The 21,064-nt window shown below is 40.9% G+C and overlaps 1 protein-coding gene across 3 annotated transcripts in view; it reads left to right on the forward strand.

Moving 5' to 3' along the window:
• Nucleotides 1–21,064, forward strand: part of LOC126475252 (mitochondrial ornithine transporter 1) — a 97,409-nt gene that overhangs the window by 3,704 nt on the left and 72,641 nt on the right. For all 3 annotated transcript variants that reach the window (XM_050102954.1, XM_050102955.1, XM_050102957.1), the window contains exon 2: nucleotides 17,250–17,358. In XM_050102954.1, coding sequence (XP_049958911.1) covers nucleotides 17,289–17,358 — 70 coding nt within the window. In that variant the 5' untranslated portion in view covers nucleotides 17,250–17,288. The remainder of the gene's footprint in view (nucleotides 1–17,249; nucleotides 17,359–21,064) is intronic.

Consider the following 21,064-nt stretch of genomic DNA (forward strand, 5'->3'; position numbering starts at 1 on the left):
TGTTGTCTTATTCTCCTTCAATCACCGGGGACAATTCTGTGCTCAGAACAAATTTAGTAAATTGCACATAATGTTAAAGCTAACTCATTCCTTTACTGCAAATAGAACCAGCCTGTGTATCCACTGCATCTGCATATTCAGTTTGATTGATTTCAGTAGTTTTTCAACTTAACATCATTATTCTTTATAGTGTTATAGCAATAGAATGTTAGAATTATTCCCTGGTGTTATTTGTGGAGGGTATATTCAGTATGGAATGTAACATTTTGGCTTTTGTGTTGCTTTGTAGTGCGTATCTTATAAGAAAGTCTCTGAACACTAGTTTTAATGTAACTGAAATCCTTTCAGTTTTTTCACTAAATTTCTATGATTTTTTTTCATTAAATTTCATTGAGTTTTGGGGAGATCCTGTGAAGATAGCTGAACTTTCTGTGAAAAGTGCCACCATGAAGCATTTTCTCTGAAAGAGGCTACACACTTCTATGAAAGTAGGTCTGATGTCAGATCATATGGAATAGGGTGCAGGTATGTGATAAGTATTCCTTAGACTGCATGAAACAAAATGTAATTTATACATAACAGCCCAGAGCTGTACAACTGCCCCTGCTCTGTGTGGAAACTATGGTCTCCACTATCAGCAATGCACAGGACAACCTTTGGAATGGACAAGACATAGTACCAGCTCGCTACAGAAACTGAGCATGGAAGTGAAAGAAATCATTTTGTGTCCATTAAACAAAATCTGGGCTGAAGATTGCTATTCATACTGATGGCACCAAATAGCTGTGATTCACTTCTAAAACCAGAAGAGGACTGATTATCCCTAACTAGTGTTGCACTCACTATCTTTATAGGAAAGTCTTTTAAGCATATTATTAACTACCACACAACACTGACTAAATGATTAATCAGTTATTTATAGTTTGAGTTTCTGAAATACTGGTTTCACCCTTGACAGTATTATCCAATTAAAAGGCGCATTACTAGAGTCTTGCCTATGGAAACATTATGGTACTGGCATGGTTGTGAATCTAGAGAAAGCTTGTAATACTATTGAGAAACATACAGTTATTGACAGCCACATGGACTGGTATCCTCTTAAATTTTAAAATCTCTATGAGTTTCTTAGGGGCACATCTTTGACAAGAAGTTATCATTGCTGACCCATCTGCGTGATGTAAAATGAGAATCTATGAAGGCACTCAACATGTATTTCTACAGAAAGAACTGGCTTGCTCATTGAACTGATCTCACATTTTATAGAACCTCCTTTCACAAAGGTACTTTACAGATCAGCTAGACCTTGTCGTTTAAAGACTTGAATGTGATATACAGTGAGGGCAGTAGACTGGCCACGGAAGCCAACTGAACTATACCTGTAAAAGCTCTGCACTGAGGCTTGTTAGCTGCCTCTTGCTCTATAGCATAGCTCTTATATGCAACACTACAGAGTTAGTTCTATGGCAGAGAGTCTATTGCATCATGGCTAGGGTTGTGTTGTCTATATTGTACAGTGGACATCTAAGAACAACCACGGACCAATTAAACAATTTTTTTTGTCATAACAAGGGAATACCTACTTCGCGTAGCAGGCATTTCAGACTTTAAACAGATAAAGCTCAAATATCATCCATAGATGATTGATGAACCCATTCCACCTTCCTGCCTCCATTCCGCTATCGAACCCCTCCTATTGCTTTTCTACTCCAGCTGACCTCATATCTTCCCTTCATTATTTCTTTCTGTTACTCTGTATTCTGAACCTTCCTCTCAGTGTTTCTTCTAATAGCTAACCAACAACCTGCTTTCTTGTCTACGTTCCACACACTAACATGTTCCATTCTGGCATTATCACTGACTTTTACTTGCCTGCAGCTCAGTGCTTATTCTGTTTGGTGAGTATGTATCTCTCCTCATATACATTATTTGATCATGAGTTTCTCATAATTTTTTTATCATTGTTGCCAGGAAAGAAGCTATCCTTTTTCCTTGATACTTTTGTATGTTTTTCAGATAATTTGTTTTAGAAAGAATGTGGAACTTCAGCTCCCAGTCTGCAGGACCATGGTTTGTGATCCAGATTTCTTTTCTGAGAGAGTGTCTTTATCTTGTGTAGAGATATCCCACTTCCCTTTGTTGTGATTCCTTTTTTTCTGTTTTCTTTCTGAGGGCCTGCCAAGTTTGAGACACCCCCTACCTTCAGCTACAGTACAGCTGTCGTAGCACTTGGTTTGAAGCAGCACACGGTTGTTTCCATGTAGGCTAATGTCAAATGATTGACAGCTGCTAGGAATCAGTGTGTTGGATGAGCTCCCAAGAGCCATGAATCTGTGATACCTGTATCACAGGTACCTCAAGTACTATCTTCTTCTGCAGATACTGTCTCCTATGCAGAAAGTACAGGATCTGTCATTACCCGTCCACTTGACTGCGAGTGACATGTCAGTGGTAGATATAAGCAGCCTGACATGATGGATGTGGACGAGGGCGTCCTCAGGGTGTTGTACCGATCCCCCTAACCAACAAGTTCGGGGTGCTGTCTGTCACTGAAACTGGGACTGACCCAGTGGGACTCACTTCACCTGTTGTGTGGAAATCTGTTTTGTCCAGTGTCAGTAGGAGGAAAATGCAAAAGGGTGGGGGTCTATTAATTGTCAGCAGTTCAAAATTATGGCAAATGACGGTATCCCTTAGGGAAATTGCAGTAAGGGGCAGGAAAGGACATCAGGTGCACTCAGTGTGTATGCCTGGGGGCCTCATTTAACATGTTGAAGAGGCTATTCCAGCAGCCATTGAGGGAACAGGGTACAACCAACTGCAGATTATGGTGCATGTTGGAACAAATGACACCTGTTGTCTGGGCTCTGAAGTCATTATTAGGTCATTCCAGCAACTGGCAGAGAAGAGTGAGAAGACCAACCTTGCATGTGGAGTTTCATGAAGCTCACAATTTGCAGCATTGTCCCCAGAACTGATCATGGCCCTTTGGTTCTGAGTTGAGTGGAAGGACTGAACCAGAGATTTTGAAAGTTCTGTGACAAGCTAGGCTGCAATTTGCTGGACTTGCGCCATAGGGCTGAGAGCTGTAGGGTCCCCCAAAATAGATCAGGTGTGCGCTACATATCAGATGCTGCTACTCAGTAGCTGACTGTGTGTGGGGTGACAAGGTTTTTTTAGATTGGGCAACTCTCCATCCAATCCAGATGATGATAGCTGCAGGAAGGCAGAAGTATCAGTGTAAGATTGAAAGAAATGCCTCCCAGAGGTGAGAATATTAAAATCCTAATGGTAAACTGTTGAAACATTCACAACAAAGTGCCATAGTTTGAAGCGCTCATGAAAGGCAGTGAAGCTCACATAAAACTAGACACAGAAAGCTGGTTGAAACCTGAAATTGACACCAGTGAGATTTTTGGGGAATATTTAAGTGTATATCAAAAGGATATGCAAATGAGAAATGGAGATAGTATATTTGTAGCAGTAGACAAAAACTCAAATCCACCGAGATAGAAACTGAAGCTGCATGTGAGATTGTTTGGACAAGACTCAGTATCAGGGGTGGGCATAAAATGATAATTAGATTCTTCTATTGTCCACCTGACTTATCTCTTCATGTAACCGGAAACTAAAGAGAAAACCTCAGTTCACTTGTACGTCAGTTCCCCAATCAAACTGTAATCATCAGTGGAGACTTTAATCATCCAACAATTAATTGTAAAATTACCCTGATGGGTGTAATAAGACCTCCTGTAAAATTCTACTTAATGCCTTCACTGAAAACTATGTAGAACAGATAGTTAAGAACCTCACTCATGATGGAAATATATTGTATCTAGACGTGATCTCCTTGAGGCTATCCACATCAAAACTGGTATCAGTGAGCATGACACAGTTGTGGCAACAGTGATTACCAAACTACAAAGGACAACTAAAACGAGCAGAAAGATATATATGTTCAGTAAACTAAATAAAAAAAAAATCAGTAATGCCATATCTCAGTGAGGAACTTGAAACTTTCAGCACAGGTCAGGAGCATGTAGAGAAACTCTGGCTCAAGTTTAAAAGAATAGTTGACCAAGCACTGGATAGATATGTACTCAGTATAACGTTCATAATGGGAGGGAACCTCCATAGTCTACTGTCACTGTAAAGAAACTTTTAAAGAAACAGAGATTACTGCATAATAGGCATAAAACAAAGCGTATGGCTATAGAAAGAGAAATACTGAATGAAATACATTTGGCTGTCAAGAGAGCTATGCATGATGCCTGCAATGACTGCTGTAGCAGAATATTGTCAAATGACATTTCACAAAATCCAAAGAAATTCTGGTCGTATGTAAAGGCTGTTAGTGGCAACAAAGTTAGTAAGACAATAAGATAATTTTTTTAAATCTAGTTTACCTAGGTTTCAATGCCAGTACTGGTATCTTCTTCAGAACCTATAAATTTACCCATACAGACATATATTAAACACTGAAATACATCATCAATCTAATGATTTCATAATAAGGAAATCTTGATACTTACAAAACTTAAATTATTTTGAGGGCCAAATGTTGGTCATGTCACAGAATAAAACTAATACAGAATAAAGATGCATAATCATAAGATTATGTCTGTCAATACTAAAAACAATAAGAAAAACGTAGACAGAGCTACACTGGGCCAGGAATAAGGGTCATATGTAAGCAACAGGGAAACCAGGCACTGCGAGCAGTTCCGCGGTGAGGCTTGACCAGCAGCCAATCGCATGCACGAGCATATGCACAAGCGCTAGAGACAAGCTGTCTCAAAATTACTTAGCGCAACAGAAATTGTAAAAAAAAATATGACGAGAAACAGTACTGCAGATGGACAAATGCCTACCTATGGTACAGTAGATTAAACAATTTTGCTAAGAACTAGCTACTAAGTCAGAGCAAGAAAATTTACATTCAAATATAATAAGATGGCAAAACCCCACTACAGTAACTAATAAATTAGTATGGGAGACACAGGCGTGCAATGCTTGAAATAGCCTGAATATAAAACAGGCAAATTAAGAAACACTTTTGCAACTGGTGTCATTACCAGTATAATACAAAATATATGGAGACACAATGTACAAACACACTATAATAAAGGGGCAAAGCAGATAGGAAACAGCATCGGCCATTCGAAGCGGACCGTAGGTCAACTCCACTGGAGTAAAGGTTGCGTTTGTACATTGTGTCTCCAGATATTTTGTATTATACTGGTAATGACACCAGTTGCAAAGGTGGCTAAAACTGCTAGTAGTCCTGATTTGAGAATGAAACACAAGGTATATTTTTGGAGTCTAGATGTGGAAATGTAAACTATTGAAGTAGTTTGAGGGTGAACAGGTGTTCTCAATAGGGGTGTAGTGGTCACAAAATTTGGTTTATCAACATAATGATATTGATGATAAAAAATAAAGATGTGAGTTAGAGATGTATCATTTCATAACTAACTCTTATTTGTGTTGTTGATTACATATGCTGCAAGAACAACACATTGATAAAAAAAACCCTCCCAAAGGCGTTAGATAGATCCACCCAATTTCATAATTATGTGCAGCATCTTCACGAAACTCAGTGGCATAATAGAGAGACTAATTTTGGGTGACTGTATGACTATTTAATGGCTAACACCCCTTTTAAATCGTGGGAAAATCCAATAGGTTATAGAAATAACTGTACAAGGATAAAACATCACTCATGAAGTAGAAGAGGCATAGAAATGACAGTTAGTAGTGATCTGGAGCCTTCAGACAAAGAGCTAAAAAATACTCACTTCAATAGCTAAGTTTTCAGAAAAAGCTGGCTCCTTAGGGGAGGCTTTGTCTGACAGCTCGGTTACTGGTTGACAGTTCTGTAAGTCTTCAGTTTCTTGAGTGGTGATATATCTTCTCATAGAAATTTGGTAACCCTGATTTTATTAATGTATTGTTGTAAAACTGTTTGGAAATAATATTGAAATCATATTTTGGTTTTTACTGTGAACAGCTGCTGAGTTTGTATGTATGGGAAAGATGCAGTGATTGAATGCTTACCCAAAAGTTTGTTTGTAAATTCAGTTTTGAAAATTATGAGGTTGTTGATGTGTATGACTCAAATTCAGCTGCACAAGGCTGATCAGTATTTATTATCCATCAGAATTTCTTCTTCTTCTTCTTTTTTTGCGAGGGGGGAGGTGGGGGGAGGGGGGGGGGAAGAGGCAGTTGTTGATTCAGACTATATAAGAAATCATCTTCAGACCTTGCTGTCAATAAGCATATGAATAGCATAGCATGGCATGTTAAAACATTTTTGTGTTCTTGTCATACTGATGGATGACAAATAGTGTTTTTTATATCACTCAACCTGTATTTCCACTTACACTCGGTTCAGACACACAAAATAAATGTAGCATCATAAAATTTGAAACAAAGTTCATGAAAGGCTAAGGCAGACAAGACATGAGCAGGAAAGTCCATGTGTAGGCAAGAAGCCAACAGCAGCAGATACAGGCAAAATCCAAATAGCAAACCAAGCACAGTCATAAGAACCACACTGCTTTCTCATATAAGGCGCACAAAAATACTGTAGGTTCTGGCTGAGGCATACACTGAAGTGTCTTAACAGCAGGCAGTGGCTGGTCTTCTACCAGGCCAGTTGAGTGGCTTATGTGATATCATGCCACAGATCTTATGCCAGATGGCTCACAATATTTACATCTACACACATACTCTGCAAACCACTGTGAGGTGCATGGCAGAGGGTACATCCCATTATACCAGTTATTAAGGTTTCTTTCTGTTCCATTCACATATGGAGCTTGGGGAGAATGATGGTTTGAATGCCTCTGTGCTTGCAGTAATTATTCTATGCTTATGATCACGATCCCTGTGTGAGTGACATGTAGGGAGTTGTAGTATATCTCCTTGGAGTGATCATTTAAAGCTGGTTCTTGAAACTTTGTTAATAGACTTTCTTGGGATAGTTTATGCCTGTCTTCAAGAGTCTGCAATTTCAGTTTCTTCTGTATCTCTGTGACACTCTCTGATGGATTAAACAAACCTGTGACCATTCATGCTTTCCTTCTCGGTATATGTTCAGTATCCTCTGTTAGCCCTATCTTATACGGGTCCCACACACTTGAGCAATATTCTAGGATGGGTCGCATGAGTGATTTGTAAGCAATTCTTTTGTAGATTTATTGCACTTTGCCAGTATTCTACCAATAAACCAAAGTCTACCACCTGCTTTACCCATGACTGAACCTATGTGATCATTCCATTTCAGTCCCCGATTGATATTATAGTCAAAGCGTACCGTAGTTTTTAGTTTTATGGAGTACACAGATTTACATTTCTGAACATTTAGAACACGTTGCCAATCTCTGCACCACATTGAAATCTTATCAAGATCTGACCGAATATTTATCCAGTTTCTCTCAGATAGTACTTCATTACAGATAACTGCAACAGCTACAAAAAACTTAATTTTACCATCAATATTGTCTGTAAGGTCATTAATATACAACACAAACAGCAAATGGTCCCAATATGCATCCCTGGGGCACATCTGAAGTTACTTCTACATCTGACGACTACTGTCCATCCAAGATAACATGCTGCATCCTCCCTTCGAAAAAGTGCTCAATCCAGTCATAAATTTCACTTGATACTCCATACGATCATGTAGGTGCGGTACCGAGTCAAATACTTCTTGGAAATCAAGAAACACTGCATGTACCTGGTTGCCATGATCCAAAGCTTTCAGTATGTCATGTGAGAAGAGTATAAGATGGATTTCACATGACTGATGTTTTCAAAAACCATTCTGGTTGACATTGAGGAGGTCATTCTGTTCAAGATACCGCATACTCAGAATATGTTCTAAGTTTCTACAACAAACTGATGTCAAGGATATTGGATGGTAGTTTTGTGGATCACTTCTACTACCATTCTTGTGGACAGGTGTGACCTGTGCCTTTTTCCAAGAACTGGGCACGGTTCTTTGTGTGTGAGATTTATGATAGATTATAGTGAAGAGACGGGCTAACTCAGCTGCAAATTCATTACAGAATCTGACAGGGATTCACTCAGGGTCTGGAGCTTTGTTCAATTTTAACGATTTCAGCTGTTTCTCAACACCACTGACACTAATACTTATTTCATTCACCTTCTCAATGGCACGAAGATTAAATTGGGGCAATTCTTCTGAGTTTTTCTTTATAAAGGAACATTTGAAAATGGAGTTAAGCATTTTAGCTATTGCTTTGCTACACTCAATTTCAGTTCCTGTCTCATTCATTAGGGAGTGGACACTAACTTTGTTGCCAATAACAGCCTTTACATACAACCAGAATTTCATTGGATTTTGTGAAATGTCATTTCACAATATTCTGCTACAGTGGTCACTGGAGGCATCACTTGTAGCTCTCTTGACAGCCAAATTATTTTTCATTCAGCATCTCTCTATCTATAGTCCTACACTTTGTTTTATACCTTTTACACAGTAATCACTGTTTCTTTAAAAGTTTCTGTACAGTGATAATGTATCATGGAGGTTCCCTCCCATTATGATCTACTGGGTATGTACCTATCCAGTGCTTGGTCAACTATTCAAATATTCTTTAAACTTGAGCCAGAGTTCCTCTACATGCTCCTGACCTGTGCTGAAAGGTTCAAGTTCCAAATTGAGATATGACATTACTAATATTTTATCTAGTTTACTGATCATACACTCCTGGAAATTGAAATAAGAACACTGTGAATTCATTGTCCCAGGAAGGGGAAACTTTATTGACACATTCCTGGGGTCAGATACATCACATGATCACGCTGACAGAACCACAGGCACGTAGACACAGGCAACAGAGCATGCACAATGTCGGCACTAGTACAGTGTATATCCACCTTTCGCAGCAATGCAGGCTGCTATTCTCCCATGGAGACGATCAGATGCTGGATGTAGTCCTGTGGAACGGCTTGCCATGCCATTTCCACCTGGCGCCTCAGTTGGACCAGCGTTCGTGCTGGACGTGCAGACTGCGTGAGACGACGCTTCATCCAGTCCCAAACATGCTCAATGGGGGACAGATCCGGAGATCTTGCTGGCCAGGGTAGTTGACTTACACCTTCTAGAGCACGTTGGGTGGCACGGGATACATGCGGACGTGCATTGTCCTGTTGGAACAGCAAGTTCCCTTGCCGGTCTAGGAATGGTAGAACGATGGGTTCGATGACGGTTTGGATGTACTGTGCACTATTCAGTGTCCCCTCGACGATTACCAGTGGTGTACGGCCAGTGTAGGAGATCGCTCCCCACACCATGATGCCGGGTGTTGGCCCTGTGTGCCTCGGTCGTATGCAGTCCTGATTGTGGCGCTCACCTGCACGGCGCCAAACACGCATACGACCATCATTGGCACCAAGGCAGAAGCGACTCTCATCGCTGAAGACGACACGTCTCCATTCGTCCCTCCATTCACGCCTGTAGCGACACCACTGGAGGCGGGCTGCACGATGTTGGGGCGTGAGCGGAAGACGGCCTAACGGTGTGCGGGACCGTAGCCCAGCTTCATGGGGACGGTTGCGAATGGTCCTCGCCGATACCCCAGGAGCAACAGTGTCCCTAATTTGCTGGGAAGTGGCGGTGCGGTCCCCTACGGCACTGCGTAGGATCCTACGGTCTTGGCGTGCATCCGTGCGTCGCTGCGGTCCGGTCCCAGGTCGACGGGCACATGCACCTTCCGCCGACCACTGGCGACAACATCGATGTACTGTGGAGACCTCACGCCCCACGTGTTGAGCAATTCGGCGGTACGTCCACCCGGCCTCCCGCATGCCCACTATACGCCCTCGCTCAAAGTCCGTCAACTGCACATACGGTTCACGTCCACGCTGTCGTGGCATGCTACCAGTGTTAAAGACTGCGATGGAGCTCCGTATGCCACGGCAAACTGGCTGATACTGACGGCGGCGGTGCACAAATGCTGCGCAGCTAGCGCCATTCGACGGCCAACACCGCGGTTCCTGGTGTGTCCGCTGTGCCGTGCGTGTGATCATTGCTTGTACAGACCTCTCGCAGTGTCCGGAGCAAGTATGGTGGGTCTGACACACCGGTGTCAATGTGTTCTTTTTTCCATTTCCAGGAGTGTATATATTTTCTGCTTGTTTTAGTTGTCCTTTGTACTTTGGCAATTATTGTTGCAACAACCATGCCATGGTTTAGATGTGGAGATCCTCAGAGAGGTCAGATCTATTTGTTGTTTGCAAGTGAACTGAGGTTTTCTCTGAAGTTTTCGGTTACCTCAGGAGATGAGTCTGGTGGATGATAGAAGGCTGTAATTATCATTTTATGCCCAACCCTGATACTGATTCTTGTCCAGACAATCTCACATGCAGGTTCAATATCTATCTTTGTGGATTTGACTTTTATATCTACTGCAACAAATACACCACCTCCATTTCCAATTTGCCTATCCTTTTGATATACACTTAAATTTTCCCAAAAAATCTCACTGCTTTCAATTTCAGGTTTCAACCAGCTTTCTGTATCTAGTATTATGGGAACTTCACAGCCTTTCATGACTGCTTCAAACTCTGGCGCTCCATCTCTGATGGATGTAGTAGCAGTTAAGTGGATATGTTAATTTCTGGCCCTGCTCCTAAATGTCTTCCATCTCAAACTGACCTAAAGTGCAAAAAATACCCTGGCTGGTGTGATGGAGGATGCCTGACATGTGATATCACAGTGCTGGAGCCACTGTATTGTGTAGGTAGGATACCAGTAACAGTTTGTTGGCTGTCTTCTGCTTTGGGCCATCCCTTGAAAGGAAAAAGTAGTGGAGGTGCCGACTGACCTGCTTCCATTGGGAAAGTTGTCCAAAAAGTCCTTGGCATGTGGTTGCTGGTTGTTCTGGGGCTTGGAAGTGGTGGTCCTTGGAATAGAGTGGTGAGAGCTGACAGTCCACTGCCTGTGTGGGACAAGCACAGATGATTCCAGTATCATAATATTTGCTGGCCGTAATGACTCCATCCTGATATAGCTCCAAACATGTGTGCCCACACTGTAGTGGCTACTCGGAATGGTGTGGTGGTGTCCCTTCACTTCAGTGACAGAAACAGCTGATGGAGACAGGTCAAAGCCTGACTAAAATGCTACGAAGTTTTGGTCTTCCATAAAGTCTGTAAGCAGACCAAAAATTGATTCAGTCACACAATGGCCACGAAAAGGCGGATGACAGAGAGAAAGCCAAACTACTGATTTTGGTCTTCCAGAATTGTTTCTCCTTTCAGTCATCACATGAACACCAAAATGCCTGATTTCAAGATAAGTTATTCCAGAAAGAGAAAAGCAAGTAAGACTAGTTTAGTGAACAAAATACAAGCTTACCAAATTTTGGATCAGATTTGTGATTGGATGCATCAGTTTCTTGATGATCAACTTAACAGGACAAATGTAGTAGGTGTAAAAGAAATTGTAGGAGTACCTCAAGGTGCTCCACAGAAGTCACGGACTTTGAACATGGTCAAGTGATTTGGTGTCACTTGCATCATACGCCTCTAAGCAAGATTTCCACACTTCTAAACATCCCTAGGTCCAATGTTTCCAATGTGATAGTGAAGTGGAAACATGAAGGGACACATACAGCACAAAAGCGAACAGGCTGACCTCATCTGTTGACTGACAGAGACCACCAACAGTTGAAGAGGTTCGTAATGCGTAATAGGCAGTCATCCATCCAGACCATCACACAGGAATTTCAAACTGCATCAGGATCCATTGCAAGTACTATGACAGTTAGGCGGGAGGTGAGAAAACTTGGATTTCAGGGTTGAGCGGCTGCTCATAAGCCACACATCATACCGGTAAATTCCAAACGACTCCTTGCTTGGTGTAAGGAGTGTAAACATCATATGATTGAACAGTGAAAAAATGTTGTGTGGAGTGATGAATCACGACACACAGTGTGGCGATCTGATGACGGGGTGTGGGTATGGCGAATGCTCTTGGTGAATATCATCTGCCAGCACGTGTAGTGCCAACAGTAAAATTCAGAGGCGGTGGTGTTATGGTGTGGTCATGTTTTTCATGGAATGGGCTTGCACCCCTTGTTGTTTTGCATGGCACTATCACGTCACAGGCCTACACTGATGTTTTAAGCACCTTGCTTCCCATTGTTGAAGAGCAATTCGAGGATGGTGATTGCATCTTTCAACATGATTGAGCACCTGTTCCTAATGCATGGCCTGTGGCACAGTGGTTATATGGCAGTAACATTCCTGTAATGGACTGGCCTGCACAGAGTCCTGACCTGAACCCTATAGAACACCTTCGGGATGTTTTGGAACACCAACTTCATGCCGAGCCTCACTGACCGACATCGATACCTCTCCTTAGTGCAGCACTCCATGAAGATTGGGCTGCCATTCCGTAAGAAAACTTCCAGCACCTGATTGAATGTATGCCTGCGAGAGTGGGAGCTGTCATCAAGGCTAAGGGTGGGTCAACACCATATTTAATTCCAATATTACCGATGGAGGGTGCTACAAACTTTTAAGTCATTTTCACCCAGGTGTCCAGATACTTTGGATCACATAGTGTATAAAGAGATTAAATTTTACACGCTTTCAGAGCATTAGCTCCTTCTTCTGGCAGAAAGATTAAAGGGAAAGAGAGAGGGATGAAGGAAAAGCACTTGTGAGGTTTAGAGAAAGGGGTAGATTCCAGAAAAGTCGTCCAGAACCCCAGGTCAGGGGACGCTTACCAGACAGGATAAGGAAAAGTTGATTTTTGGGGGCTGCACCAGACAAGATCTGAAAACCTGAGAGCTTAAAGGTGGAAGATAGGATAATACACAACAGAGGGAATATTGCCGAAACACCATGCACAAGTCAATAAGAGTGCATTGTACATGATAGGGGTGGGTGGGTGGGGGGGAGGTGGGGGGGGGGGGGTGCAGCGTAAGATAGAGAGGTCAGTAGAAAATGAAAGATATAGAAAACTAAAAGGGAGTGAAGAAAGGAATAGTTAAATTATTTTCATTCATACATCAGATCATTTATGGATATAGAGAACAATGTGTCAAATGCTTTCTGGAAATCAAAACATATGGAATAGTCCAACTTGGAATATGCACAGGAGTTCTGCAGCAAAGCAATGTTAAGCATACTGGTCTGTATTTTTGTAGGTTTATTCTTTTACCCCTATGGTAGTTACCTACACTTTTTCCAGTCCTTGCAACTTTGTACTGAACAAGATTTGCAGTAAATGCAAGCTGAGTAAAGGGCCAATGGGAAAGAATACTCTCTATGAAAACTGAACAGGGATTCCATCTGGACCTGTTGAATTTTTTTGTTTTTGGCTCTTTTAGATGCTTTTCAAGCCGAGGATGTTTGTTTATATGTTCTCCTTACATTTCACATGTTGCCATCCTCTCACAATGAAGGATTTACCAGCGGTGGATTTGGAGTAAGTGGTAGTGGGCGGGCGTATGGGGCTAATTTTACTGGGAACAATTGCAGACGCTTGGTGCGGCAATAATGACCTGGGAATGTCATATGGTTTGAAACTGATGTTGCAGAGTTTAAGAAAGCAGCAATGATTACAAAGGATAGTGCAGGGAGGATATCAGGGAGAAAAGCTTTCATTTCAGCACTGGACTTGAGAAAGTCATAGACTTGGTGGAGTAAGGTACTGATGCATTTGAGGCCTATGTGGTAATGGGATGAGGGAGAGTGGAGTGTGCAAGGGAGTGCTTCTACATTTTTTAGACGTATGAATTGTGTTATTGAGAGTGTGAGAGCAGAATACTAGTTGGGATGTTTATCTGTGCATAACATCTATGGGAGAACAAAGCCTAAGTGAAGTTGTTGTAAGTGTTGATGAATTCAGTGGTGGAGCAAATATGTTTGCCACAGACGCCAAGGCTGTAACAAAATGAGTTTTTGATGCAGAGGTGTGGCAGCTGTCAAAGAGTAGGTATTGTTGCTTATTGGTGGGACTTATATTGACTGAGGTTTGGGCGTGAGATTCAGTGAGATGGAAGTCAAGGCCAGGGAAAGTGACTTTCGATTTGGAAAAGGACCTGGTGAATTTGAACTGGATAAAGGAGCTACACTGTTGCAAAAAGTGAAGGAGTTCTTCCTCAGTCCAGACCACAGAGATGTTACTGAAAAATCTATATCAAACCAAGAGTTTTACCTTTTGTGGCTTTAGGAATGCCTCAGCCATTCAACCCTTGCAAGGCCATTCCAATTCCCATAGCAGTTCTCTTGATTCATTTCTAGACCTATAGAAGTGAAGTAGTTAGAGGGATGGACAAGTTTAGCTAGATTGATAATAAATAAGGTTTTAGAGAGATTTTCAGGTAGTCATTGAGAGAAGTATTGTTTTAGGACCAATGTTTGTGTATGTGGGATGTTTATGTAGAGTAAGGTGACATCAGTAGTGACAAGGCACAGGTTCCAGGTGGGCAAGGGATGGGAATGGATTTGGAAATAGTTGGTGTCTTTTATGCAAAGAAAATTAGAGAGGTGCTATGCTCAGAAAAAGAGTGCCTTGGTCTCAGTGTTCCTGGAATTTATAAAATTCCTTGTAAATTCGGCAGCAGTTGCATTGCTCAGTCAATATGAAAAATTCAGAATGCGGCCCACTGCACTTTCTCCACATTAAATATTGCGATTGCGACACATCTGCTGTTGCTGAATGAAACCTCATGATCAAACATATGGTTATATCTGACGAAATGAATATTTATCCTTTGCATTTGCCTACTGAAATTCTGTCATTAAAGAAACTGTTCAGGTAAGAATGTGCAAGAATTTTAAGTGGGACAGAGCTATAGTCTTAGTGGTGCATGGAAACAGATGTTTAATGCTCAAAGGTAACAAAAAAATAAACTGAGTTATTCGCTATCTAACAAATTTAGCATCACTGCCAGTGTTCTTCCATCATAGACATCAATATAATCTCTGATAGCTGATAGCATGTGGAAGGTCTGTGATCCATTGACATCTCTAAGATATAATTTGGCCAACTAAGTAAAGTATTAACCATGCTTGCGATCGTATGTGGTTGTGTTACTCTTGGTTTGTACACAACAGCTCTTGCAGTTTTGAATGAAGGGAGGGTTAATATGCCATTCAGTCAGTTATCTCAGCAAGTAGTTGCCATGTTTAGTATACATGTAAAGCAAAAATGAATGAAACCATCAAATTTAGAATAGTTTAAATATTGTGGCATTCAAGTTATGAAGGCATTATCCGATGGAAGATGGTGTAGGACAGGATGATGACATGAACAATGTTTTTGGTTGATCTGATTATTCAGAAGCATGACTATACATTTTGCTGCTCAACTGAATTGTTCTGGATAGGATAGTGGATGAAGAAAACAATTTTATAGATGATAATGTGATTAATAGTGTTTAAGATCGTAGTGCAAGTGGCAATGGCAGAAACAGTGATCCTCAAAGAGTAATGGTGACAGTTCTGGTGACTATGAACTTCCACCAGAAAAGAAATCCAATATTGTTAGTATGTCAACCAAATTTTTGGAAAAACATCTCGAACATATTTGTGATGATTATCATACACCTCTACATAAAGAATTTCTTGGATATATTTATGATGATTATTACACACTTCCATGTAAGGCTGCAATATACAGCTTGTTATTGAAGATGCATCCATTTATAAAAAGTACATTGAAACCAAAGTAATACTTGATTATCTGGAGAAAAAAGGTTGTACTGAACATCCATTTTGAGGAAATAAACCACTCAAATAACTGGAGGTAAAACAACACATACTATCCCAATTTCACATAGCATGGAATGAAGGAAAACGTGTCCATTATGGCACCTGAACTTTTGGGCAATGCAAAAAGCAAGAGAAATTGAGCACACAAAGTTTAACTGTTCTCCACCTTCCATAGCACGTTTCAAGAAAAAAATACGGAATGTGCCATAGACACATCACTGTTTTCATGACATCCAGAGATGTACAGGAAGACTAAGATATTCACATGTCTGGGATCTGTTTTGTCATAGAAGTGAACGAGAAAACTGCAAATTTCCAGATACAGCCACACTGCATTTGGAACATTGATCAAAATGGATGTAATTATGAAATAATTTCTTGTGTGACTTTATCCAAACAAGGGCAAAAATCAACAACTGCTTTGGTCCAGTCTGCACACACTGCAACTCATAGTTATGCAATAGATGTTGAACTTTCACCTGTAAGTTAAAAAGGCTGCTGAAGACAATCTTCCACCAAACATACATTTGTTGTGTGTGTCTATATATATATATATATATATATAAAAAAAAAATTCTAGCTTTCGCAACCAACGGTTGCCTCATCAGGAAAGAGGGAAGGAGAGGGAAAGACGAAAGGATGTGGGTTTTAAGGGAGAGGGTAAGGAGTCATTCCAATCCCGGGAGCGGAAAGACTTACCTTAGGGGGGAAAAAAGGAAAAAAGGACGGGTATAGACTCGCACACACACACACACACACACACACACACACACACACACACACACATATCCATCCACACACATATAAAGACACAAGCAGATGTATATATTTTGTCTAGAAATATATAATATGTGCAAGAAAGACAACAAACACTATAAGGACTCTCCACAGTGATTTCGACACTAAATTGGGAAATAGAATTTTCATGATGAAAATGGATTCTGCTATTCATAACCAGCTGTGTCCTCCAGTGTATCAGTCTGTGTTCAAGTATTTCCATCTAGCAGCTGGATACAATACTCCCACATATTCTGTTGAATTCAAGAATGTGATTCAAGTGGCATTTGATTTTGCAGCTCTCGAGTGTGATTCTGAGGGCAGATATTGCTTTTGCCAAATGTGCCTATTGTGATTCTGCATATTGTTTTATGCATTTTGTTGGGGAACCTCATGTACACATTTTTAAAGTCCAACAGTGGACAAACTATGAGTAACACAATCGAATGCCTTCACCATTCTAATCACAATGGTACATAAAACTTACGAATACAACTGGAACACTGAATTCCTGTTCACTGCAATACAGTCTAGTTTTAGGAACTTTGTTTCTGCCTCCAGAGTTCAAATCAAATACCTCCTCCAAGCTAATTACCTTCAGTGTCAGTAGGAATTTTTATTTGACTGTGTGATATCTGTACAGGAACAAACAATTAAAGCGTGGAGTGTTGCTGACTGAATTCACAGTAACTTTTAGTATCTTATATCTGTTTCAGATTCTTTTTCCAACACAAAGAAACTGGTTTTGATACAAGATGTCTCACTCAGGAGATGCAGCAAATAACATTAAAGATATGGCTATTGATTTCATAGCAGGATCCTTAGGTGAGTATATTTTGTTTTTCTTATCATCTAATATGTTTTTGTTCTTTGACTTGAAGCAACTATTAGCTAGGAATTCTTTTCCTTTTCTAATTACATCATACATACTGTCCAGTGTTCATATTAAAATGTGGCTTTGGAATAAGATGATTTAGTGAGTAATGACATAAAATATAAAAACAAAAAAATCAGAACATGTAACACGCCAGCTTCAGTTGCAAATAGAAACCAATCTTTTTACCCAGGTTTCAGCCAAAGTAATTTGGCCTTCTTCAGAAGCCAGTGACACTAAACTATTGCATGCCAAAGTTTGCCCATGTCAAGTATAAAACTGTAGCTCCATAGTAACCAGTCATAAATCTACATTACTTGGGCTGAAGAGAAACAGCAGGCCCCACTGCACGGACAAGGTTGGTAGGCCACGAGAGCTGGTGGAATTGAAACTGTGAGGATGGGTCGTGAGTTGTGCTTGGGTAGCTCAGGTGGTAGAGCACTTGCCCGCAAAAGGCAGAGGTCCCTAGTTCGAGTCTCGGTCCGGCACACAGCTTTAATCTATGCCAAGAAGTTTCAGCAAAGTGGTTGTTGCCATAGTGATCATTCTCAAAGTTTAACAAAAACAAGGAAATCCTGCATTAAGTGTTTCTGCTGCCAGAGCTGGCACCATTGACCACAGTCCAGTGTTACATGTTTGCTTGCAAGAAATGTGGGTGTGTAGGCATTATCTACTGAAACAGCCCATGGCCTACATCATGCATCATGCCAGTGCCATTATCTGATACCAAAAGTATGCTCAAGCTGATAATCTTACTGGACAACAACAAAGCAGACATGCATTTACAAGTGACTACCAAAGCTTCTGTATCGCTTATTAGTGCTGAAAATTACTTGTATATTGGCTTATCACTTTTGAAGAAAATTAAGTATTGTTTGGTAATACGCAGTAATCAGTCAGTGTTTGCTATAACGACAAGTGTTAGTTATAAACATGTATGTATATAAATAACATTTTCTGTAGTGCATTTGCCAGTAGCTAGTAACATATTTGGTTTAGATGGCTTCAGTGGATTTGGCTTTCAGATATGAGATTCAGTTAACATCATGTCTAATAATATTCTGTTTAGTGATTCAGATGGGTCATGTAAGAAATAATCTGATTTAATGACTCTAATCTATGTAGCACACAAAACTGTGGAACACACAGAGCATTTCTTCAGAGCTTGACCCATATATTTCACTGTAAGGAGCCAGTTACAACAAAACTCAACCATTTAAAGGCATTTCGTATTGTGATACCATTTGCATTTAGCCAAGGGGCAATGGTTTTGGTGGTAAATTGAAGGATATATCAGTGCCAAATCTAACATAGCTGTTTTTCGAATTCTGCACCCAAAAGAACTACTGACTAAGTTATCATGTAAGATATATTTAGCTGACACTTATTTGCTGTTGTCCTTAGATGCAGGCTCAAAGGATTTTATGATGATGATGAATATACATTTTGGGCTATATCAGTAGTTTGGTGTTGTGAGTGCTCATGCAATATTTCAAAAATACTTAACCAGCTTATACAGCGAGTACCGGCTACAAAATATTTAATAGACTTAGACTTAATGGGCTCAAACATAAATTAAATAAATGTAGCTTTTTTTTCCAACAAAGTATTCAGAACCTGAGTCATGTACTGAGTGAAGCTGGTCTCCGTCCCATGTTAACCCACACTGAAGTGACTGATGGTCTCTCTGTGGCTAAAGCTTTTAAGGCACTTTAGATGTTCTTGGGCTAGAGTGATTACTATGACAAATTTATATTGAATGTTGTGAGACATTATACCTGCTCAAACAGCTTTGAAAAAGAATGTCAAATTTTAATGATCCCTCACATTCAGACCTTGTTGTTGAAGCTCAAAAAGTATGTGAAGTTTGCTCCCTGCTTGGCCACATTTAAACCAGGTAAATATTTAATCCTAGCATTAGATGTATAGCAGTTTGGTATAAGTATCTGGATTGGTATTTTAAGTAAATCCTCCCCTGATGGCACTAAAGAACCAATTGTGTATGTGCCTTAAACACTAACAGTAACAGATGAATTGTAACCAAACAGAAAAAGAGGTGCTGGCTATTACTTATGATATCAAAAAATTCCATGTTTTTATATACAGAACAAAATTTCATCCCGTCAAGGACAACAAGTCACTAATTACACAGAAGTCCTGGTGAAAGTAACTTTAAAGTTGTCCCAGTCTGAGATGATATTGGGTGATGACATGAGAATTCTTTCCCATCCCTCCCAAAGTGGCATTTCATTTCCCAGCCATCTATAAAATAGCCTGGTTCCTCCATATAGCACACCTACTCCCAACCACTTTCCACATGGGTCACAGTCATGTAGAAGGCCCAATTCAAAGGCCTGTCCTGTACGCCTCATCCAGCACATACTACCCCTGTTCCATAATAGGCAACTCCAATCCTAGCAAAGTCAGAGTTGCCTGTAAATCAGCATATCATATACCAGCTCTACTGTAGCTTCTGCACACCATTTTATGTGGACATGTCCACCAAGTCAGGCAGCAGTAGCTGACCGAGACAGATGCAGCAACAGGGAAGTAAACACTTTTGTGTCATTTACGAGTTCCCAACCAGAAGCGAATTTTATTGTATCATCTATGTGCTTTAATAGTTTAGTTTCTTGAGTTTCTGTGAGTAAATTTAACATCTAATAGCCACAGTTCTTGTGATTTCATTTGCGTCAGAAAGTAAACCAATTTTGTTATATATTAAAAGTTCCTAATCAGGGGCAAATTATTTACTTTCACTTGAGTGCTTCGTTAGTTAGGTTTTTCAATATCTGTGTATTACTAGACACAGTTTGTGCATTTTTGTCAGGGTCTACAGTAGAGTTGCGCAGCATGTGCCAATAGTCCGTTTATCTGAATAGTTTAGTTTTCCACGGTCTTTAGTATGGACAGGGACTGTGATTGTTGTGTGTGGATGTGAGCTGAGTTGGCGACACTTCGCTCGCAGCTTCAGGCTGTGATGGCTTCGGTTAAACAGCTTGAGGCTACAGTGGATGGGGGCCACTATTGTGGGCCGGCTGTGGGGATCCAACAGACGTCCAGCACGTCAGAGTCCTCCCATTGGTCCTCATCGGTGGCATACGCAGTTACTGCTCACAATGAGGCCAACCCCTCACCTGTGGTCAAGTGGTAGGTCGCCCCAGGGTGAAGCAGGCGGCGAAAGACTTCCCAGGCGGCCGCATGTAAGGCCTCCCCAGTTTGTCTGACAAACAGGTTCCAGGTGCTGTCTGTGGCTGACACTGTCACTGAGCTGGATGCTGTCGCCTGTCCTGTTTCAGAGGAAACCACTCAGCCTGCAAGATCCAGGCAATCGCAGAGGGTGGGATTATTGGTAGTTGGGAGCTTCAATGTTAGGCGTGTTGTGAGACCCCTTGGGACTTGGAGCAAGGAGGGTAAGGAAACCAATGTGCACTCCGTGTGCATACTGGGTGGAGTCATTCCAGATGTGGAAAGGGTCCTCCCGGATCCCATGAAGAGCACAGGGTGCATCCAACTGCAGGTGGTTACTTACGTCGGTACCAATGATGTGTGTCACTTTGGATCAGAAGAGATTGTCTCTGGTTTCGCGAGCAGCTAACAGAAGTGGTAAAGGCTGCCAGTCTTGCTTGCAAGATGAAAGCAGAACTGACCATTTGC

The sequence above is a fragment of the Schistocerca serialis genome, chromosome 4 (assembly GCF_023864345.2).
Source record: "Schistocerca serialis cubense isolate TAMUIC-IGC-003099 chromosome 4, iqSchSeri2.2, whole genome shotgun sequence".
Lineage (NCBI taxonomy): Eukaryota > Metazoa > Arthropoda > Insecta > Orthoptera > Acrididae > Schistocerca > Schistocerca serialis.